General features: G+C 42.3%; 1 protein-coding gene across 1 annotated transcript; it reads left to right on the top strand.

Moving 5' to 3' along the window:
* The first annotated feature begins 3,257 nt into the window (after nucleotides 1-3,257).
* On the top strand, nucleotides 3,258-23,724 carry trmt44 (tRNA methyltransferase 44 homolog). Its single transcript, XM_047386819.1, has 12 exons — nucleotides 3,258-3,496; nucleotides 3,650-3,958; nucleotides 4,035-4,155; nucleotides 5,262-5,481; nucleotides 5,573-5,641; nucleotides 5,912-6,019; nucleotides 6,363-6,434; nucleotides 7,018-7,124; nucleotides 7,394-7,577; nucleotides 10,985-11,324; nucleotides 17,135-17,251; nucleotides 23,290-23,724. The coding sequence occupies exons 1-12, from the start codon at nucleotides 3,457-3,459 to the stop codon at nucleotides 23,502-23,504; spliced, it is 1,902 nt and encodes a 633-aa protein (XP_047242775.1). The 5' UTR covers nucleotides 3,258-3,456; the 3' UTR covers nucleotides 23,505-23,724.
* The last annotated feature ends 483 nt before the right edge of the window (nucleotides 23,725-24,207 follow it).

Raw genomic sequence — 24,207 nt, 5'->3', positions numbered from 1 at the left:
CACTACATTTAAACAAACATTCTTAAACGAAACTGTCTTCAAAAATTCAACCAGTTCAAACTTTATTGTGGGGATGAATCCGTTTTTAGTTATTGCACGTTATAAAAATGAAATGCTGCCATTGGCTATTTAGCTGCTTTTATGGCTTTAGCTGCGAGCTAAACGCCTAAAACAGTCTTGGAGATTGTCAACGTCTGTGTTTCAATAAGTTAGTAGCCTACATAAGAAGCTCAGTAGCTAAGAAAACAGCTAACTGCACATTTCTAACAAATATTTCTTTATCAGTTAGCAATGGAAGCAGTTTTAACTGGGCCAGCAAACATAATTGATTGGATATTCTGTATTTAGTTAGATGCTTAATATACTAAACAGCTAGTTTTAGATCCAGCTTGGTTACGTGGTTCAGTAGTTAGCTGAAAACAAATATTTACCATGTAAGTAACCAAAATACCTTTGTTATTTAGAATCCAACTTCCTAAAACATTTGGATTTTCAGTTAGTTAATGGTTAATAGTGAAAAATAGATGTAGCTGTTTTATGTAGCTAAGTGGTTAGCTTACCAATAAATAAGATGATTCTAGCAACGCTAGTTAGATAGTTAACCTCCTTCAATAGTTATGATTTCATTAATTTATTCTACAGCTGATAAAAAAGATTTCTGTACGTTTAGGTCGTAAACTGGTTAGAAAATAAACACAGCCAACAATACAGTTCAGGCGAAGTTAGTTAACCTACATTAGTTTATTTTTTTTGTTTTATTTGCTGTGTTTAAAAATATAATCTTTACTCAAGGAAATCCTTTTTAAACTATCACAAGTTGTTTTGATTTAGAAAGTTGTTTGCTCATTTCCTGCTTTCTTTTTCTTCACAAGTGAAATAAAGTTGTGCCTGAGACTTTTGGTTACATTGAACAATAAGAAAACAGTTCTTCCAAGTGTTTACCTATGTGTTAGTTTGAATCTTTTTTAATTTACGAATTATTGCCTTGGCCAATTTTCCCTGACATCAGCCTAAGATTTAGAGAAGCACAACACAATTCAAAGACATTTTCCCATAAAACAACAAAACTTTTCCTCAGTTTTATTTATTTATTACTATGAATTACTTCAACAATTCCTTAGAATCGTCATAAAGTCTGAACAACTGCTCCCTGTATAAAACTCATGGTGTTCAGACTGTGATTTGTTGCAATTAGCCAGGTTTAGGAGAAGTTAAGGCATGTAATCTAAAACATGAAGCTGAGATCAGATTCTTTATTTTATTTAACCTTTATTTAACCAGAAAAAAGAAATTGTGATCAATAATCTATTTCACAAGACTTTCTTGGGCAGAAGATTTCAGTTTTTTTTTCTTGTTTGCAGCCTGTTTATTAAAATATATTGTTTGAATATATTGTTTGTTCAGACACATCAGAAGGCATGTTTTATCTGCCACATGACTTACATTATAATTTCTTACATCTAAATCTGATTAATGTAAGTAGTTTATTATTCTAAAAGTTGCTTTATTCTCTATGTTTAATTACAGCTAGACAAAGAAAAAACTTGTCAACAGCAATGAGTCAAACAGTCAAATGCAAATAGTTTTCTGTCTATCTCGCTCTCTGTCAAACTTGCTGTTGCCAAACAAGTTTAGCTGGATTTATTTTTTTCACAGAAAGAAAAGGCCAACCAGGTAGCTAACTGAATGACCTGTCTTAACGTTGCACTTCCTGGTACAATGTCTTTCCAGCACTCTACGTCTTGCTCTTTGCCTGAATTACCTAACGCACACTCGAAGGACATCAGTGGAGCTGCAAGTCAAATAGGAGGGGCCTTGAGGATCTGTTTTCACTCCTTTCATGCATTTTACACCTAAAACAACTAAACGAGCCGAGGTGACAATATGACAGATGAACATGACCCTGTGTGGTGATACATGTAGTGTCCTGTATAAAAATAAAATATGTAACGGCAAAAATAATCTAACAAAAACATTTAGTCATCAGAATTAGACATACTATATTCAGAATAAAAGCAGTGATGATGCATTTACAAGTCTCTGGCTAACAGGGAGAACGTGTGATTCTGTTTATACTCCTTTGTCTCTCAGCGTCAGCTTACAGTTAACGAAACTCTGAGTTTCATGTGTGACACATGCGATGAGGGAAACTTGCACTTGCATTTCTGTGTGAATGTAGTAGATGCTCCGAGGAAAGAAACATGAAACCTCTAACAGTTACTAAAAGCACACAGGCAAGAAAAAGAGGGAACAAAATCTGCCTCCAGGATGGGCTGTGGTCATGATCCTTAAACGGTTCGTGAAAATAACAAAACATTAATGAGATAATCCACAAAGATATAGAAAAGGTGTTCATTTCCCCGCATTCAAATATTTAATACAAGTTTAAGTCTTATTCGTTGATCTTAAAAGATCAATGAAGTCTTAAAAGTCCCATATCAAAAAGATTTTCATTGCTATACTGCTTTGCACAACCCCTATCTTTTTTTAATTACAGCTCAGTTTACTTACAGGAGAATAAAATTACAATCAATATACAATGTGGGTTATAAAATATGAAACATAAAGTGCACAAAGAAAATAAAATTTAAAAACAATTAAATAATGAAAACACAGAGCTCATTATTTCTTTTAGATGCAGTACAATGAATATAATTCTTTAAATAAACATCACCTTGTTTAAAGTAGCTGTGTTTAACCACATTTTATGAGCTCATTTTCACCAGCTGCACACACACCTGATTACTGTCAGACCTGTATAATTAACAAATCACTTACATAGAACCTGTTTGGCAACATGAAGTAGGTTAAATGATTTCAAGAAGCAACACTTGAGGCTCCAATCTAAAGTAATCCAAAAAAAGATGAGAAACAAAGATTTTTAAGGCTTAAGGACTCCAGTGAACCACAGTGAGAGGCATTATCCATAAAAAACAAAAAACAAAACATGAAACAGTGACCCTTCCCAGGAGTGGTCAGCCTACCAAAATTACTCTTGGATGCATCAAGGTCCCATTCAGGAGATAACAAAAGAACCGGGAACAATATCTAAAGCACTGCAGGCTTAACTGCCACAGCTAGGGTCAGTATTCATGATTCAACAACAAAATGGAAACTTGGCAAAAATGGCATCCATTTGAGAGTTCAGAGGTTAAAACACCTGCTCCAAAAATGTTTTACCAATATATATATTTCTGGGGTAAAGAAGCAGTTCAATTGTGCGTAAATTATGCTGGGTGTAAGTAATATTCTGTGTTTTTGTAGTCAGGTTTTTGGTGGAAGTTTGGGAGCCAGCAGATTTGGCTCCCATGTGAATCCATACAGAAGTTAATAGCGCCCTCTGCTGTATTCATGGGGCATTGCTTTTTGTCGCTGTGAAAGAGTCATCATCCAGCGACAACGCACCTTAAACTCCGCACAGGGAGCCAACATGTTGCTTTTTAATGAGCAGAGGGGATGAATAAAAATACAACAGAGCTGCCTTTGAAGGAACATGGTAGGATTATAATCCAGCTTCGTTTGTACATCATTTATCTCCAACAGAGCAGCTGAAGACCCTCGATACTTCATTCAGTTACTACTAACGCATGACTCGTAGTAAGACTGTAGCAGAAAATGCCCAAACTTCTGGATGCTCCGTTTCCACCAGGGTGTAAACGTCTTCCTGAAGGCTTCTGGTCAGCGGTGGAGGTGTGGGTGAAGAAGCCCCATGTTGTTAACAAGCGTCTTTGTGGAGCTACAGAGACGGAGAGCAGAGATGTGGACATAGAGGACCTGAGGATCCTGCTGGATAAAAACGATGAAGAATCGCTCCAGGATGTGTTTCTGCTCCTCTGCAGCGGAGTCTCACCTTCAAACACACACCAAAAGGACAAACCCTGGTCCTCCACTGTCAGGACCTTTATTCCCAAAGTGAACTGTTATGGCGCAAAGCAGCAGAAAGAAGTTGTACTAAAAGGTAAGAGCTTAGCTTGGAGCTGAAGGTATGGCTTTCTGACACCTGTGGTTGTTCTGATCTTCTTCATCTCCTGCAGACTCTGACAGACAACATGTGACCTTTCTTCCTTTTGAGGAGGACGCAGCAGCAGGGAGGGTGTCCTTAAAGAAATGCAACATTTATCAGATCAGGCTCTGCAGTCCGGGCAGTGAGCGATGGTGGGTCCCAAGTATCTCCAAAATATTTAACAACAAATAAATCAATGACTCTCTGGCTTTTTACAGAAACGTATTACCCCCCTCTATGCATACAGTGTTTTTAAAGACTCGCTTTCTTTTAAAGTGGACTTTTTAAAGTTTGTCAGGGTAGAGAGCAGAGTCATGAAGGTTTAAAGCAGCAACATAGCCCCACACCATCACACTGCCACCGCCATGTATGACTGCTGGTAAAATGTATAGTTTTAGGTCAGACGTTCCAAAAATCTCCAGTTTTGCCTTCAGGTTCCACAGATTTTTTTCCCAAAAGAAAACAATCAAACTTTCTTATTCTTTGGTACGTCTTGATTGGTGGAATGACACAATTTAATTCATTAGATAGGTTAATTAGGTGTTTCATTCTTACTCATAAAGTTAAATATTCCAGTTTGTAGATAGAAAAAAAAAAAAAAAATAGAAAGATCCCAAGAAGTTGAATAAAAAATGAGAAAGTTGAAGGTTTCTTAGCAACCCAACCTTGAAAAACCAATATGGCCGCCTTGCACGTGGATGTTTGTGATAGCTGCTATTAAAAGTAGTTTATTTGCTCTTCTGACTGTTTTTATCTCATTTAATCTTTCACAAACACTCTTCTATTCCTGCTTTAAGAGCAAAATGCAGAGATATACATTGATTAACTCGGTCAGAGACCAAATCAATTAAAACCCCACTGCTTTTTAAACTTGAATCTGGAGCAGATTTGGTTTCATGTTGTTCCCAGATCCAAGTTTTGACTTTAGAGGTAAATGCAACGCAGTACAAGTAGCCACCAGTACTTTTTCCTAGTTCTCCCCTTTAGTTTGTACAGGCAGCGCTCCATTTTGTTTTGTTTCGTGGGAAACAATGATCCAGGTGATGGATCAAATCAACAGTTAACCTGTCGGGCCTAATTATCCCCATCACAGTGAATGATGTGTGGCGACATACAGTTTGATTAAGTGATGCCAACATTTCTTCTAATAAAACATAAATCTGGGACATGCTAATAATTCATACTGACAATAAAATGAATAATTGAATAGATGATGCCAATACATCTGTGCTGTAGGTATCTGCCTCTTTGTCTGCAGGGCGTTGGAGCTGCACGTGTTGACGTCCGACGGGTGGTTCTCTGATGGCGTCGCCTATCCCAAGCTGCCCTGGCTGTCCTCAGATCTGCTGCCCAAACTGGTGCGCTGGGCTGCAGAGTCCAAGAGCAGCGAGTTCAAGAGCACGCTGTCTCTGCTGCCGGTAGAGAAGTACAGCCTCATGTACCAGCAGCTGAAGGAGAAGTACAAGAGCATGGTCAAGGTGGAGAGAGGCCGGGGTTCTTAGTGCTGTCTGTTCTTCTCATCCACTGAGGGTTCTCATGTTCTTTCTCCTTCCTTTTGGGATTTTTTAGGTCTGGCCTGAGGTTACAGATCCTGAGAAGTTTGTGTTTGAGGATGTTGCTATTGCTACTTATCTCCTGGTGGGTTTCTTTATTGCTGGTTTAAGACTAAAGTGTTGTTTGTTAAACATGGATGATTTATTATCTGATTAGAGTTGAGTTAAAGAAGGTAGATCTTACATGCAGAGCTGTGTTCTTGTACACAACCCTGTGCACATATTGGATCCAACGCTGGGGCAATCGGTGAATGAGTGGATCCAGCGAATCGGTTTTTTACATCATGGTAGACTGAATTGAAAGGCTGCCAGCAGGCGTCACGCTGATATTGACCCCATCTAAATGTGGCTGCAGGTGCTGTGGGCTGAGGAAAGAACAGTGGAAAGTCTCAGTGCCCCACAGTCCTTTGTGGACCTCGGCTGTGGAAACGGCCTCCTGGTTCACATATTGACCAATGAAGGGGTAAGTTGGGAGGTGCTTTTTTTTTTTTTTAAAATCAGTGACTCTGACAGATCAGAAGATTGAGACAAAAATAGAAAATTGGGCCCATAATAAAACAGAGCTTTCTTCATAGTAAATGTCTTCTTTACAAACACGGGCTCTTTGATCTAACCCAGCCTCCTGTCGGACTAACCAATGATATGGGGCTTATCTGATCCCAGGTCAGGGGCCTCATGACTCTGAATATAATAAATCTTCTCCAGTCTGATGCTACAGACAAGGACGGCTGTAATGAATAAACGCACGCAAAAGTGAGAGTGTGACTGTGGTTATATACTGACCATTCTGACGCCTCCCGTTGCAGCACCCAGGGAAGGGCATCGACGTCCGCAGGAGGAGGATCTGGGACATGTACGGGCCTCAGACTGTGCTGGAGGTGAGGAAGATGAGCTATAGGAAAGCAGGGTTCATGTCATTGTGGTCAAATTCTTCAGTTTGTGTCATCCATCCATCCGTCCATCCGTAGCCCAGTAAAAAGTCACAATCACTGTATAAACAAGTCTTCAGAAACTTGGAAAAATGAGAAAGATTAATCCATAGATAAGCTATCAATGATATAAAAGCTGCCAGTTGTTTATTATAAAACAAATCACAGCACAGATTTTCTCGAAGCAACTCAAAAGACAATACTGTTTTCTGAATCTGTCGTGTTGCTGATTTCACATTCATATAAACATGAAACCGTTTTCATGGAGACCAGCCGCACAAAATCACTCTCCCACCCACTTACTGCGCATGTTTTTGTTCATTGATTAGGCAGTGTGCTCATAGAAATGTTGGTGGGAATTAGCCTGGATTTTGTCCAGAATATCTGTGAGAAAATGAGCAGAATCCACATGAAAAGACACGGTTAATTAAGTGGGTTCAAAAAAAAAGTTTCTTTTTGGATAGTTTCCACTGAGTTATTCTGAATTTAATCATACCAATTTGCAACTTCCCCACTGGTTTTTCTATTTTAGGAAAAGGCAATTACTCCCAGCGAGAGCTTCTTATTCCCGGGTACGGACTGGCTGATTGGGAACCACTCGGACGAGCTCACGCCGTGGATCCCCGTTATAGCGGCCAGGCGAGTCATCAGCAAACACAATCACACTCAGAACTGCCAGCTGATCTCTTCTTTTTGGAATAACATTATGGACAGACGGTGATGTGTGAGGGTGTTGTTATGAATGTCTGTGCTGAAGCGACCACCTGATGGCTCTGTTGAGCCTCAGTCTGAGACATCTCTTACTATAACATCACTTTTATTGTAACTGCTTTCTTTTTTACCACCTGAACAAGATGAGAACTTCCCATTGCTCAGGAAACTTAGTGTTTTTCTCTCTCCAACTGCAGGTCGTCCTACTCCTGCCGTTTCTTTGTCCTCCCGTGCTGTTTCTTTGACTTCTACGGCAAGTACCAGAGGCGCCAGTGTAAGAAGTCTCAGTATAAAGAGTACATCGACTTCATCGCAGAAGTTGGCCTAGTCTGTGGCTTTGACACAGAAGAAGACTGCCTGAGAATACCCTCCACCAAACGTGTAGGTGTACAAAGATTAGATAAAAGGCCTTCGAGTTGAGGAATGTAGTTATGCAAACATCAGCAAGGCTGTAACGCTTGTGATATGGGTGGTGAGCAGCTTGCAAACCTGATGTTCACAGCATTTTCTAGTTTATAAATAAGACATGCAACAGATTCCCGTCTCTCTTACCCGCTCCTGAAAATGGGGAAACACAAGCGAGCATGTCGGGAGTCAGGGGAATGGCTGCAAGAAAGTTGCTACTCATCTAAACATTGCCACATCTGCACACTTAGGAGCAAAGGGAAAATAGATCTCCAAAGATTATCATTCATGAAGCTGCACAATCTATCTAATCGACATTGTGATGCTTGTATCTGAGTCTGCAATGATGGAAATGCAAGGGGCTCCTTGGATGCAGTTTTTGATTGGCTGTAATATTTCATGCATTAAAAGTCTGCGTTCCTTTAATATATCTGGCATATATAAATATTTCTTATATGCCATAACTCGGGGTTAGTGGTGGGAACATTGTGACGATGCAAAAGAAAGAGAGTATTGAGGAAAATATTCAATGTACAGTACAGACCAAAGGTTTGGACACAAAAAAAGTTTGAACTGATAATACTGAAAATATGTCTTATATTCTAGGTTCTTCAAAGTAACCACCTTTTGCTTTGATTACTGCTCCGCACACTCTTGGTATTCTGTTGACGAGCTTCAAGAGGTAGTCACCTGAAATGGTTTTCCAACAGTCTTGAAGGAGTTCGCAGAGATGCTTAGTACTTGTTGACCCTTTTTCCTTCACTCTGCGGTCCAGCTCACCCCAAACCATCTCGACTGGGTTCAGGTCCGGTGACTGTGGAGGCCAGGTCATCTGGTGCAGCACCCCATCACTCTCCTTCTTGGTCAAATAGCCCTTACACAGCCTGGAGGTGTGTTTGGGGTCATTGTCCTGTTGAAAAATAAATGATGGTCCAACTAAACGCAAACTGGATGGAATAGCATGCCGCTGCAAGATGCTGTGGTAGCCATGCTGGTTCAGTATGCCTTCAATTTTGAATAAATCCCCAACAGTGTCATCAGCAAAGCACCCCCACACCATCACACCTCCTCCTCCATGCTTCACGGTGGGAACCAGGCATGTAGAGTCCATCCGTTCACCTCTTCTGCGCCGCACAAAGACACGGTGGTTGGAACCAAAGATCTCAAACTTGGACTCATCAGACCAAAGCACAGATTTCCACTGGTCTAATGTCCATTCCTTGTGTTCTTTAGCCCAAACAAGTCTCTTCTGCTTGTTGCCTGTCCTCAGCAGTGGTTTCCTAGCAGCTATTTTACCATGAAGGCCTGATTCACACAGTCTCCTCTTAACAGTTGTTCTAGAGATGTGTCTGCTGCTAGAACTCTGTGTGGCATTGACCTGTTCTGTAATCTGAGCTGCTGTTAACCTGCGATTTCTGAGGCTGGTGACTCGGATGAACTTATCGTCCGCAGCAGATGTGACTCTTGGTCTTCCTTTCCTGGGGCGGTCCTCATGTGAGCCAGTTTCTTTGTAGCGCTTGATGGTTTTTGCGACTGCACTGGGGGACACTTTCAAAGTTTTCCCAATTGTTCGGACTGACCAACCTTCATTTCTTAAAGTAATGATGGCCACTCGTTTTTCTTTACTTAGCTGCTATTTTCTTGCCATAATACAAATTCTAACAGTATATACAATAGGACTATCAATTGTGTACTTTATCCACCTCCTGCACAACACAACTGATGGTCCCAACCCCATTTATAAGGCTTGAAATCCCACTTATTAAACCTGACAGGGCACACCTGTGAAGTGAAAACCATTTCAGGTGACTAGGGAAGCTGACCAGGTAGGGTACAAAAGACGATGCAGGCCTAAAAAAACTGTATCCAGCAGCTAATCAGTATGTGAAAATAACGTGTTTAAGAAAAGAGCAAAAATATCCAGCAAACACCCGACAGATGCATCGTCCTTCAGTAGGTCAGGTTTGCTACTAATGTCTCCTGCGGAATCACCTTGTTTTTTTTTATGCCTGTTGAACTTTTCTTTGGAATTTAGTAGAAAATAAGTTAAAGAAATGGACAGAACCTGTGCATTTGTGATAGACTAAGCCCAAATATTTCACATAAGTAAAGCAGCCAAAGTTATGAGAAATACTTTGAAAGACCTTCAGAAAGAATGCAGAAACTACTGATCTAAACCAATTCAGTAGAAACTTTGGCTTCTTACTGGCAAAATATAAAGAAATGAAGAAGGACTTCAAACTTTTGCACAGGGCTATACATTTTCAGGATTCCTGGGACTGGTTTCATAATTTTGATATGCCAAAATTAAACCTTTATTTTATTAATTTATTCATAAATGGTTTTTACGAAGTAATGCCTGAATGCACAATCATTCAGATATTATTAAAAGGACATTTTACCCGTTTGCTCTACAGACAACTTCAAATTCAGGTTGAACTGGCACTTTGGTCCTTAAACTGGGTCCTAGATGCCAAGTAAACCCCTAAAAACGAAATTATTTTTATGAACAAATACCTGAAGTTCACATATTGTGATTTAAAGATTGTGGATTTACTCTAGGAAACTGTGATCTGTATTTGGCAAGTCTAAGAGTTACAAAAAGAGGTGATCTAAGTTAGTCCGGATCCCACAAATGCAGTAAAATGGCCTCATACCAACTTCAGGATATTCAGAAGCCAATTTTAGCTGTTGAGCATTACTACTAATCAAGGACTGCTTTCATTGAAAATAAACACAGACATGTTAAAGCTTTGCTTGTAAAACAAGAAAAACGACATTCGCCAGGAATAATATGGCACATTTTTGAACATGATCACAGTACAGAAGGTGTGGATTTAAAACGGCTTCAGATGCTTGTATCTAACTCAGTTTTATTTGTATAATGGAAAAAAAAAAAAAAAACACAGAAAATTCAACCTTGTAGTTGCCATGGAGAGAAAGCCAACAAAACCAATTGAGCTGCATGACTGGACCGGTTGGGAGGGCAGGAGTGAGAAAGGCAAATTTATTACATGCAGTAATGACATACAAATGCTTGAACAGCAGGAGAGAAGAGAGCAGAAACACTCGAGTGCTTCACGGCAGGTCCATCGGAAGCCAGAACCTGTACCGGGCCTAAAAGCTTGATCCAAAACGAAGATGAAAAGCCTGAACTTTAAATTAGAGGGTTTAGATTCCCTATGAATGTTCACAGTAATAACATATATCTGTTTTATGAACTTTAAGCATTAGTGCTTGGCTTTTTTTGTGTGTTTTTCCCCATTAATAATTTGCAAAAGTTGTTTTGACACTATTTAAAACATTTGTTTAATTATTCCTTATGAGTTTCTATATTCGTCTGCACCCATAAGGAGTGTTGACATTCAACTTCTTTCCTGCAGGTGTGTCTGGTGGGAACGTCGAGAAGCTACAAGCAGTCCGACGAGGCCGAGTTCGAGCAAAGAAGAACTTGTTACATCCGGAGCCGCCAGACCTCCGCAGGAGCAGCAGTCCAAAGTTCAGGGGTCGGTAAAAACAGGGATTCTTGCCATGGGAGCACCGACTGTGAGGGGACCTCAGGGACCACATGGGAAGGTGGTTTCCGGCCCAGAAGCGGTGTCGAAGCGGTTCGCAACTGCGCAGCTCTACCGCGGGATTTTGTGGATGGAATCGTCCTGAAGGTTGCCGACACTCTACTGGGAATGTCAGAGGGAACGCCCCTCGGTGCCTGGAACAAAGGAGGTAAACCACAACCCGACAGTTGCTTTGTTCTAACTGCAAAAACAAAACAAACAAATAAAAAATAAATGAATAAAGCTGAAGCAGAACTGGACCCTGCAGCTCAACAATGACCCCAACACATACCGGTAAATTCACCAAGGACTGACCATGTATTAAGACATGGAAGGTCCTAAAATGGCTAATCTTCACCTCATTGAGATGCTCTGGGGTGACTTGCTGAACATGCAAGAACCCCCTGAAACATCTGACAGCATAAAGTGAGGAGAGGGGCAAACTTTCCTTAGGTTGATGTCAGAGAGTGGTAGATGGCTGCAAGAAGCTTCCCACTGAAGTTAATTCCAGCTAAAGGCGACAAGACTAGATATTAGGGGTAGGGAGTCCAACATTTTACCTCTGCTAAAAACATATTTTGTGTCTTTTGAGTAAGAAAAGGTTCATTTTTGTTGTTTAAAGGAAATTAAATCCCATTTTTTTCATATAAAGGCAGCCAAACTCCTAAATAAAACCTTTAAAGACCTTCAATAAAACAAAAGATGTGGCTGCAGGATGTAACAAGGATTCTGATTGGTCGATTAATTACCACCGATTTAACCAATCTAATCTTTACGTGAAGCGTTCGTACTGCTGCTTGTATCTCGTAAAACACTAAAAGCAGAATCACATCCCACATGTCGCTACCTTAAATAATGTCTCTTACTGCTTGGTGGGAGTCCCCTGTGTTTGCAGCTCGCTTGTCACCACCCCACTCCGTCCCTTCGGCGGGGGCCCCCGTGACACACGGCGCCGCCGCTTTGAACCCTTCATCCTGCTTTCCACCTGCCCCTTCCTGCGCTGCACGCTTCAGAGAGAGGAGCACAGAAAGTTTAGCTCGCACGCCGCCCACGCATCACCTTTATAGACGGCAAATCCTCAGTTAGTAAATGCTGAAGTTAACGGTGGTAAATATAAGAGGGAAAGGGAATAAAAAGGGAAGACTGTGACTGGCTGAATAATGCACCACCGTCTATGATTTATGCATGAGCATGCAGTTGTGTCAAGGTATTCCAGCAGTCATTTGCTGCGTAAGAACAAAGAGTGAATTCGGGACGAACCAGGCTTTAGTGAACGTGTTCAGAGTTGTTGAAAAAGGCCTTCAGGGGTTTGGCTTCCTTTTGTTCCTACGTGTCCTCAAACGAATACATGCGTATTTTATATTTCCATAGAGCTGTTTCTGATATTTCAAGTGATTGTTTGCTTCCAGTGAGTTAAAGAATGAAAAAACCAATTAAAACACTCCTGTTACTTTTAAACCACCAGGAACAAACTGCGATGTGTAAGAACAACGTATTACTGCACTAGTCGTGATGTTTGTTGTGTGTATTTCTGCATACATTCTGGGTTGCTATGCACTGGGGATCATCTAATATGATTTGGATATTTTTCGGGTCTGGATACATATGGAAAAATGTGAGTTTGGAAATTATTTGTAATTTCTTTTCATTCCATATTATTTATATGATAAATATTCAAAAAATGAAGAAAAGGTGTTCCAACTAGCATGTTTTTATATTCTGGTTGGATGGACAGCCAGGTAGCTGTCCATCCAACGCTTAAACATGCTGGAAGTCTGGAAAAGTTTGGAAATCAACATAAAAATTGTGTAGAAATTGTATAATTTACTAAACTGGTTAAATATTGAAAATAATGTTTATCTGATAATCTGATCTGATATTTATTGGTGCTTATTTAAATGTTTTCATTACAAGTTCTTACCAAGAAGGATCAGATTTCTTTCCTGTTCAGTCATAATTATAATGTTTTCCTTTTATAAAAACCATTTTCCTTACAGCTCCTGCCTCTTATTCATCAGTTCAACCCAATCAGCCTTAAACAAACCCTCCAGCTGATGAGTGGAGGTAGTTAGTGTAACTTTGGACCGAATGATTAATTCATGTGCGCTACGGTGCTGACTCGACTCACGCTGTTATATAATCCTGCTGAGAATGAGGGGTGTGCATCGAACATGCTGTTCTCTCTGCGGCTCTGAGCGTCTGCTTGGAAAGATTTCATAGCTCCAATAAATATGTTAACGAACACCGTCAGGCTCACAGAAACTGCTTCCATGAGTGGGTGTTTAACTAGCGAACTCGACTCTATACCACAGAAAGAGTTGTTTAACATTTCATGCTTTTATTTGTGCTTTTCCTCCATAAATGTGGTAGTATAGGCTTAAAAAACCCAAAGAGATCTTTATAAAAGTGCAAGCTGCATATGCCTTTCTAGACAGGATACAAAAGCTTGGTTTTCTGAAACCTTCTGTTGTCAAAGTTCAGCCGAGTGATCCCATGTCAGCAAGCGTGTGGGAATGCAAGTTGCATTTTGAACCCATCAGGATGAGGAGCTTTTATCTTCTGCAGCTTTGGGTTACACTCCATGATATTCTTGAAGGAAATGCTACATGATTGACCTGTGAATCAAGTATGAAGAGTGTGATGGTTTTGGCTTTCAGGGAGACAAGATGGTACCTATTTGAAAATGCAGCAATCAAGCATCCTATCCTGCATCACATCTCTGATTGCAATCAGAACCAGATAATTTAGCCCGTTGCAAAAAAAAACACAACAACAAAGCATTAAACAGGAGAAATCAAACTATGATTTTCAATTGTTTTCCTCAAAAGTGATTATGTTCTAAAGAACAAAGGTGTCCACTCAATTTCATTGGACTGTACTGTCTATTTGGTCTTTGTCCTGGGTTTTATAGATGAAAAATGTCTCGAGCTCAGCAAAAAAAAGAATAATCTAGGACATTAGAAGTAGATCAGACTTCTCTATGAGACATAACTGAGAGGGATTACTTTTGTTTAGCTTGGATTTTTATTCTGCTTGGTATTCTTTATATAAGACTGGTTAGGCTAACAGGCTAAAAGAGCAAGTCATGCTGTCTGTCAATGATGGCAGGGTTGCAGAGTCATTCTAACTAATGTTAAGTAAGAAAAATAATCTTTCTAGAACTGAACTTCTGGAAAAATACATTCATTTTAGAAATATCAAACTTCATAAGATGTGTCTTTTAGATGCTAAATTTAAGTTTCAGATACTCGGACGCACTTGACCTTCGAGGTGTCACCTTGGATGTGTTTGTTGAATATTAGCCCCCTGGCAGTCTCCTGAATATGTGGGTTAAATGCTGCATTTCCCGGAGGTCAGATCTCGGCTCTGGGAATGATGTCACGCTCGACTCGTTCTGGCAACAGGTTGGAAAACCATTGGGATTTGCCAGTTGGTTGTGGTGATAACAGGTTTGTTCTCCCCATTTAACGGAGATAATTCATACAGTAAAGGAACATGCTCACCGAAGGAAGTTAGAGCACGATTTTCTGCTGAATTACTAGCTGCCGGGTTCTAACCTCCAAAGTAACGTGAAGCCCTCACCATACCTCTACCCTTGAACACAGACAGCAGTTATAGGTCAGTACCTGGTTGGGGCTCCTTTTGCATCAATACAAGGTGTTATGGAGCATTTGGCTCTTCTGAGCTGTTAAAGGTGTAAGTCGTACCTTTTCTTAAACAAGGAAAAAGAGAGGAGATTTAGCCCCGCCCTGCTCCTCCTCCTCTGCTCCTGAAGGAGCTGAAAGCCACGGCTCCTAAATGTACATAAAATAAAAACAAAACGCGATGTAGCGCAAGGTTGGACACTGTATTAATCACTCAGCCTACATTACTATGTAATATTAATCCCCTTTAGCTCCCCTCCCTCCTCTTCCACAGATTTATGAAATTCAAACCACAGGCTGACATTACATGTAGTGTCGGTCTGATTAGCATTCAAGCTAGTGCCACGTTGGCATATTGTAAACGTAGCATAATTATCTACAGCATTGTTTATAGAATTTGCTAGAATACAATAAATAATTTAGTTTTTACCTTTTCAAAACTCTTTGCCAACTCTTCATCAGTTTTGGGCCCTTGTAGATTGTGAAGCTCCCTCCATCTTCTATAGGCATCTCCAATGCAAAATCTACTAGAAGGTTGTAAACGACTCACAGGAAGTTTCATAAAAAGACTTTTATGCTGTCTAAACTTTCCTTGAGAAGTAGAAAGTAGTCGAGGAATCGGTAACTTTGGTTCTTGTTCTGGTTGCTCCATTGCATTCCCACTGGCTGACCTGGGTGTGTGACCCCTTTCACGCACACTGGTGCACAAACTCGCTGATTGACATTTTCCTTCAGACAAACACACAAGTAAGTATTAGGCGCGCGTACTTGGCCACAGTGAAATAATAATTATGACAGATGACCTGCTTAACATCTAAGAAGATGGTTGGATAGTCAAATTTAAGCATTTCTTAAATTATTTAACAATTAAAAATTCCAGACAACACCTTTAAGGAAGCCCACATTGCTTTATTATTTGCCTTCAGCCTGTCTGCATTGTGCTGGTGTCTCTCATCTTCCTCTTGACGATTGTTTGTAAGATTTATGAGGGACAAATTGGCAGTTTGAGGTCTTCATGCAATCATTCTTGCCATTTTCAGGTCTCCATAATTAAAATAGATTATTTTTTAAATTGACATGAGTAAGAACAATACATACAGGTATAGATAATGGCATCAGCCTTGTCTCAGTCGACCCTTTTAGCAAGTAACGTTTTGCTCTCTGTAGTTCTTGTTATTCAGTTAGATTGATGTTCAGAAGACATTAAAGCTGAGCTCTTTTTGTATAACTTAGCACTCAGCAGGATGCGTGATTGGCCTAAGCATCAAAACAAATTGGTCCACAATGTGCACTTCTCGGCCATCTTTTACTCCAGGGACGCTGAAACTTAAGCAAGTCCAACCGAACCATTAATAATCGTCTGCACCTGGTTTTAGTCCGAACAGAATCCAATGTGTCGATGCTGTCCTCCTCCCATTAATCCCTATTAGGATCTCAGGCAGTAAAGGCCAGCTCTAAGCAGCATATTGATATTATATTAAACCTGGAGCTCTGTGGCGTCTGAGCTGCAGGACGACAGTCTGCAAAGTTTCACACTCTGTGTTTGGCTGAGTTGACCTCGTTGCATGTCTCAGGGATTATTTGCATTTGGTGAAAAATTAGGGTTTTTTTTGTGGCAAAGAAATCGCTTTTTAATAGTCAAATCCTTCTTGGATATTTAAATTGGTTTGCTTGTGGTGCTGCAATGGATTTGGTGAAGAAGACCTGATTAACTCGTCTCCAGATTAAGGTCAGCTACAGTTATAGAATCTAGGGGCATGTGCCTCTCCAATATGTCAGAGAAGGAGGAGAGGGGGTTTCATTTGTTTAAACCAAAGGTCAGCTCTGATTGGATCCTCTCAGGGTGGAGAAAAGGGCAATGCCAAAAATACAAAATGAAAAAACTGCTCCTGACACAAAGCTTAAATTGAAGTGCTCACCTCCCTCATAACCTGCTGAACTCAGTAGTGTCTCTTCTCTTTGTTTGCTGTGCAGCTGTTAAGGTTTGTGTCTGAGAGGAGCTCTGAAACGGCCTTCTGGAGAAATCCACGGTGGTCTCAGAGACTAGCGTAACTAAGCAGACTTCACATGCCTGCCGACCGCTAAAAAAAAGGCAACCGAGGCCCATAGATCATTGATCACACCTTTCGCTGAGGGGATCTTCAACAGAAGCTCAGCGGCTCTCAGAGCAGCAGGCGACATCGACTTGCTCTGCTGCCGCATCCTCAGCTTTGTGAAAATTATTCCCGTGCGTGCTTGAGGGAAGCCGTTAACATAAGTGTCACATTGATGGACATCCTCCTGTTTCTTTGTCTCTCAAAATATTTCAGCTTCTCCCTCTCTCCATCCTCTTTAGGTAGCCTTTCTGTGAGAGAGGTGGCTGCTTTGTTGCAGCAGGAAACCCTGCAGCTGCTGAAGAAAGAGTGTGGAGGCCTTCAGACCCTGCTCAAGAACAATCACCAAGTCTTTAAAGGTACTTTTAGGGAAAACATTAATTTGGAGGAAAAAACGAGACTGGACTTTCACCTTTTGTTTAGTTATCGCCAACATGTATGAGCAAAAAAAGAAAAGAAACAGACACTGACGGGTGATAAACTGAGGATTTACTATTTTCTTTTGGTTCCTTTTGCAATAAGTTAAAGGCAGATTTAAAACGCCAAACATCTATAACTGGAAATCAAATTTCCTTTGACAGAGGTACAGGAGTTGGACAATGAAACTGAAACACCTGTCATTTTAGTGTGGGAGGTTTCATGGCTAAATTGGACCAGCCTGGAAGCCAGTCTTCATTGATTGCACATTGCACCAGTAAGAGCAGAGTGTGAAGGTTCAATTAGCAGGGTAAGAGCACAGTTTTGCTCAAAATATTGAAATGCACACAACATTATGGGTGACATACCAGAGTTCAAAAGAGGACAAATTGTTGGTGCACGTCTTGCTGGTGCATCTATGACCAAGACAGCAAGTCTTTGTGATGTATCAAGAACCACGGTATCCAGGGTAATGTCAGCATACCACCAAGAAGGACGAACCACATCCAACAGGATTAACTGTGGACGCAAGAGGAAGCTGTCTGAAAGGGATGTTCTGGTGCTAACCCAGATTGTATCCAAAAAACATAAAACCACGGCTGCCCAAATCACGGCAGAATTAAATGTGCACCTCAACTCTCCTGTTTCCACCAGAACTGTCCATCAGGAGCTCCACAGGGTCAATATACACGGCCGGGTTGCTATAGCCAAACCTTTGGTCACTCATGCCAATGCCAAACGTCGGTTTCAATGGTGCAAGGAGCGCAAATCTTGGGCTGTGGACAATGTGAAACATGTATTGTTCTCCGGGAGAGTTACGGTGTGGAGAAGCCCCAAAGAAGTGTACCACCCAGACTGTTGCATACCCAGAGTGAAGCATGGGGGTGGATCAGTGATGGTTTGGGCTGCCATATCATGGCATTCCCTTGGCCCAATACTTGTGCTAGATGGGCACGTCACTGCCAAGGACTACCGAACCATTCTTGAGGACCATGTGCATCCAATGGTTCAAACATTGTATCCTGAAGGTGGTGCCATGTATCAGGATGACAATGCACCAATACACACAGCAAGACTGGTGAAAGATTGGTTTGATGAACATGAAAGTGAAGTTGAACATCTCCCATGGCCTGCACAGTCACCAGATCTAAATATTATTGAGCCACTTTGGGGTGTTTTGGAGGTGCGAGTCAGGAAACGTTTTCCTCCACCAGTATCACGTAGTGACCTGGCCACTATCCAGCAAGAAGAATGGCTTAAAATCCCTCTGACCACTGTGCAGGACTTGTATATGTCATTCCCAAGACGAATTGACGCTGTATTGGCCACAAAAGGAGGCCCTACACCATACTAATAAATTATTGTGGTCTAAAACCAGATGTTTAAGTTTCATTGTCCAACTCCTGTAGGTTGGAGACAAATATCTCTATTTTCCAGGAGTCATTTCCAGTCAAAATATTTCACAAACCTTTTAAAAAATTCTCAATGTGTGCATTTTACTCCATGTGGCATTGAAATGTTATTACTGAAAGTATATGAAATTTCATATTATCTTAATGTTCTTCGTTTATTTTTTTATTGCATAAGGTGGCCAAATTACTGTTGCTGTTGAGAAATAGTTATTTACATATGCAGAAATTTGGCAGTTCTTCTCCAAGTCTGTTCTCTATTTCTCTGTAATTATTAGATAGAATAGATGGGATAGAATAATAATTATTAATAATTTTAAAGGTCTAAGAGCTCACTTTTAGAATGATTTTTAGAATGATTACTAATTACATAACTTTATGTTGTGTTTTAGTCAGAAGGTTTGTTCACACTTCAGGAACATTTTTCCATGAACCAGAATAGGGCAAAAATGTATTTAACATAACGGCTCTATTTCTGAAATTATCCTGACCCTTTGGGGTGGAGCTTTAAGGAGAGAGGCTGAGAAGCATTTTGAATTGGTCTGTTTTTCTAAGCATTATATTAAACTCCTCTACAGCTCATTGTTTTCTGTTAACTTTAGCTGCTATAGGTTTAAAGTAGCTGTTTTAAATAATCATGGCTAAAAGTTTTTGGCTAAGATCAGGCCTTTCAAATTTTTTTTTTTTACGTGGCGAGACGTCTCCTTTCTGCATTACACCTTCAACTGATCAGCAAGCAGTAGGGTGAGGAGAGGGGACCCACTCAGTGTCAGTGGACGCATTTCATACCGAAAGGACCTGCAGTGAAAACACTAACAGAGGGAGATTGGGGGTTCTGGGTAATTAAGTTCCTGGTTATAAAGGTGCAGGGTAACAATGGAAAAATGCCATTAGTGGCACTATGCAGTAACGTACTGTCCGTAACATGCTATTGGGTTCTGAGTTTTTGTCATTGTTACCTTTTACATTCAAAACGCAAAGATTAAATAAAAGGTGAAAAACATATTTTTCTTTTTGCTTCCTAAAGCTAATCTGATTACATCAACTTCATCTTGTATCCTTGCTACTAAAACTTTAAACCTAAGAATTGGGTATTACCCTAAGGTGAGGGTTTTATACTTCAGTCCACAAGGGCCGGTGTCCTGCAACTTTTAGGTATGTCCCTGGTGCAGCACACCTGAATGAGATGGATAAATTGCATCATCAGCATACCATAAGTTCAGCAGAGTCCCACTAATGACCTAATTATTTGATTGAAGCAGAGATTCATCTAAAACTTGCAGGACACCAGCCGTCGAGGACTGGGGTTGGGCTGTCATGCATCTTAGCATATTGTTGATATCAGTTAAGGATGTTTTAATTTCAATATATACATTTGGTGCCACAAGCCAGGGACTTCTGTTTCATAAAATAAAAACACTCTCATGAGGACTAAACGATCGAGGCAGGTGACGTCGCCCAGTATGGCCGAGCCGGGGTCCCACCATGGAGCCAGGCCTGGGGTCGGGACCCGTAAGAGAGCGCCTGGTGGCTGGGTTGCTCCTCGCGGGACCCATCCGGGCCAAGCCCGAAGGAGAGATGTGAGGCCATCCCCAGTGGGCCCACCACCTGTAGGGGGAACCGTGAGGGACCGGTGCAAAGAGGATTGGGCGGCAGACGAAGGCGGAGACCTCGGCAGCCCGATCCCCGGATGCTTAGGCTGGCTCTAGGGACGTGGAATGTCACCTCACTGGGGGGGAAGGAGCCTGAGCTTGTGCGGGAGGTCGAGAGATATCGACTAGAAATAGTCGGGCTCATCTCCACGCACAGCGTGGGCTCTGGAACCCATCTCCTTGAGAGGGGTTGGACTCTCTTCTACTCTGGAGTGGCCCACGGGGAGAGGCGGCGGGCTGGGGTGAGTTTGCTTGTTGCCCCCCAGCTCAGCCGTCTAGTGTTGGGGTTTAACCCAGTGGATGAGAGGGTCACATCCCTGCGCCTTTGGGTTGAGGACAGGTCTCTGACTGTCATTTTGGCCTACGAGCCGGGCGGTAGTGCGGAGTACCCGGCCTTCTTGGCGTCCTTGTCGGGGGTGCTGGATAGTGGCTCCCCCGGGGACTCCATTATTCTGCTGGGGGACTTCAACGCCCACGTGGGAAATGACAGTGACACCTGGAGAGGCGTGATCGGGAGGAATGGCCTCCCTGATCTGAATCCAAGTGGTGTTTCGTTATTGGACTTCTGTGCTAGTAACGGATTGTCCAAAATGAACACCATGTTCAAGCATAAGGGTGTTCATCAGTGCACTTGGCACCAGGACACCCTAGGCAGGAGGTCAATTATCGACTTTGTTGTCGTATCATCAGACCTTCGGCCGCATGTTTTGGACACTCGGGTGAAGAGAGGGGCTGAGCTGTCCACTGATCACCACCTGGTGGTGAGTTGGATCCGCTGGAGGAGGAGAAAGCCGGACAGACTTGACAGGCCCAAGCGCATAGTGGGAGTCTGCTGGGAACGTCTGGCAGAGCCCTCGGCCAGGGATGTATATTCAACTCTCACCTCCGGGAGAGCTTTGACCAGATTCCGGGGGAGGTTGGAGACATAGAGTCCGAGTGGACCATGTTCTCCGCATCTATTGTCGATGCTGCTGCCCATAGCTGCGGCCGTAAGGTCTGCAGTGCCTGTCGTGGCGGCAAACCCAGAACCCAGTGGTGGACTAGAAATCCTGTCCATAAAAGTTATGAACAGGATTTCTAGACGCAGCCAAGGGCCGGAGGGGGTCTGGTTTGGGGCGCAGTGCATTTCGTCTCTTCTTTTTGCAGATGACGTGGTCCTGCTGGCTGCCTCTAGCCAAGACCTGGGCTGGGGCGGTTCGCAGCCGAGTGTGAAGCGGCTGGGATGAAGATCGGCTCCTCCAAGTCCGAGGCCATGGTTCTCGACCGGAAGAGGGTGGATGGTCCTCTTCAGGTTGGAGGGGAGTTCCTGCCTCAAGTGGAGTTCAAGTATCTCGGGGTCTTGTTCACAAGTGAGGGAAGAATGGAGCGGGAGATTGACAGATGGATTGGTGCGGCTGCCGCAGTAATGGGGGCACTGTGCCGGTCCGTTGTGGTGTAGAGAGAGCTGAGCCAAAAAGCGAAGCTCTCAATTTACTGGTCGGTCTACGTTCCTACCCTCACCTATGGCCATGAACTTTGGGTCATGACCGAAAGAACGAGATCCTGGATACAAGCGGCTGAAATGAGCTTCCTCCGTAGGGTGGCCGGGCACTCCCTTAGAGATAGGGTGAGGAGCTCTGCCATTCGGTAGGGGCTTGGAGTAGAGCCACTGCTCCTCCACATCGAGAGGAGCCAGTTGAGGTGGCTCGGGCATCTATACCGGATGCCTCCTGGATGCCTTACTCGGGAGGTTTTCTAGGCACGTCCCACCGGGAGGAGGCCCAGAGGACGGCCCAGGACACGCTGGAGGTACTATGTCTCTCGGCTGGCCTGGGAACGCCTTGGGCTCCCCCTGGAGGAGCTGGACGAGGTATCTGGGGAGAGGGACGTCTCTGCTGAGTCTGCGGCCCCCTCGACCCGGTCCCGGATAAAGCGGAAGACGACGAGTACGAGTAAAAAAATATTATGCAAAAGTTCATTTTTCCTCATTTTTCTACATTGCTATGTTGCTGCTTTCATTTCAAGAAGAAAGTGACAATGACAAACAGTATTTTTCATAGTAAAAATATTTCCATAGCAAGATGTTTTGTTACATTTAGTTTTTTACCAGATGATGAAAGTTTCAAACATCCCTATCAGGTTTCAGCTCAGTTTGAGGTTCTTACGCAGTCTGGAAAAGTCTGGAATTTGGTTTCAGTATTCTCCAGGACGGACCCACCACCCGTTGTTCTTTGCTCTTCCTTCAGTGCCTCCTCCTTTACTCCCCCATGTCCTACATTTTTCATTCCTTCCTTTATTTCTTGTTCCCCTCCTTCTGTCCTTAATTCCTTGTATCCTTCCTTTCTTGCCTTTCCGTATTTATTTCCTTTCTCGTTCTTTCCTTTCCTTTCCTTTCCCCCACACTCTCCACGTCTGTTCTTTCTTCCTCTTTCGTCCTTCCATCCTTCCTTCTTCCCTCCCTTGTGTCCTAATAAATATTTATATGAAAATGTGCAGAAACCCTGGCCACAGATTTTATAGGTATGGTTTTAGATCTGTTCTGGTAAAATCATTTTGTGTCTGCAGCTGTGAATGTGAAGTACCATCATAGAAGAGTTTTTCCTGTCTTTGCACTGGTTACCCAAAGAAAATAATTAAATGGACAAATGAATCTGTGCTCTTAGAAGGGTTTGTCACTACAGATTTATTGGACTCCCCACAGTTTGTTGACACGCAGAGTTTTAAGCTGTTCAATGCAGCTAAACTTGTTTTAGACGAAACAATGTACACAGGAACATCCCTATTATACTGATCCAAACCTTTGTGCGTAAAACACCCTGGCTGTTTACACCTGGCGGTCTGGAAGAACTTGTCTACTTTTCATGCTCAGTTCAGAAACATTCTGAAGTCGTATTTTACTTTGAAAGGCCTTAAATCTGCCCGTCTCATCCTCCTTTTCAGTGGAAGGAGGCACAGTGTACATCAGAGACTGGAGGGACAGGACAGAAAGCCGGAGGAGGCCTGCCGTACCTGGTGCTCTAAAAACCCGTCTCTGCTGGTTTCATGCCCACCACCCTCAGGGCTGCCCCCTGCAGGAGCAAAACTGCTGCTTTGCCCACGGAGCGGATGACCTTCGACCTTCAACAAGGCCTCTAAAGAAGTTAAAGAACTTTTGACTGGATCAGTATCTTCTAATTACTTTTTATTTTTATTTTGAACTGTTTTAATCATTTTCGAGTCCAAGACTGAATTTTTCAATTACCTGGAGCCCTGCAGACCTGAAGGAGAAGAGGGTCAGCTCTAATGGCTGTGTTTAGTTAATTTCATGACATAAAAAAATGGATTCTGTGTGAGGCTTAAAGATTCCCTCTGGTTTATTAAAAGGTTTTAATTTCAGAGTTTCTCAGTTTTTCTTCTCTTTTCTGCAGTTGAGCAATGTGAGAACACAACATGCAGCTTTGTTTTTGCTTAAAAGCTATCAACTCTACACACTTTCCTATCATTCAGCACACAGAGCGGTTTTCCAACTTTTTTCATCCGCTTTAAAACTTTAAAAGCCTCCTCCTACTTTCAGCATTCATGTCTGGGCTTCCCTTAGACTTTTTATTCACCTCAGACGTGTACTCTGAGGTTCACAGACAGGGCGGCAGATAAAGGCCGCGCTGCATTTGAACAAAGTAAATGTTAGCACCATGAATTATTTGTTCGCAGGTGCCGAGGGGTGAGCCGCGTGTCGTCCCCTCTTGACGGGCGCTCGCCGCCGGTTCTCTTTCTCTGCTCGGCTCAAATGTCAGCGCCAGTGTTCACCCGCTCCCTGCATCTGCAGCAGGGCAGCGAGGAAAGCTGCTTCTGGGGGGTTTTGTGTGCTTATGTGACTGA

This window comes from Girardinichthys multiradiatus, chromosome 14, assembly GCF_021462225.1.
Source record: "Girardinichthys multiradiatus isolate DD_20200921_A chromosome 14, DD_fGirMul_XY1, whole genome shotgun sequence".
Taxonomy (NCBI): domain Eukaryota; kingdom Metazoa; phylum Chordata; class Actinopteri; order Cyprinodontiformes; family Goodeidae; genus Girardinichthys; species Girardinichthys multiradiatus.
Note: the sequence above shows the minus strand (reverse complement) of the source record. Positions and strands in the feature narration are given on the sequence as shown.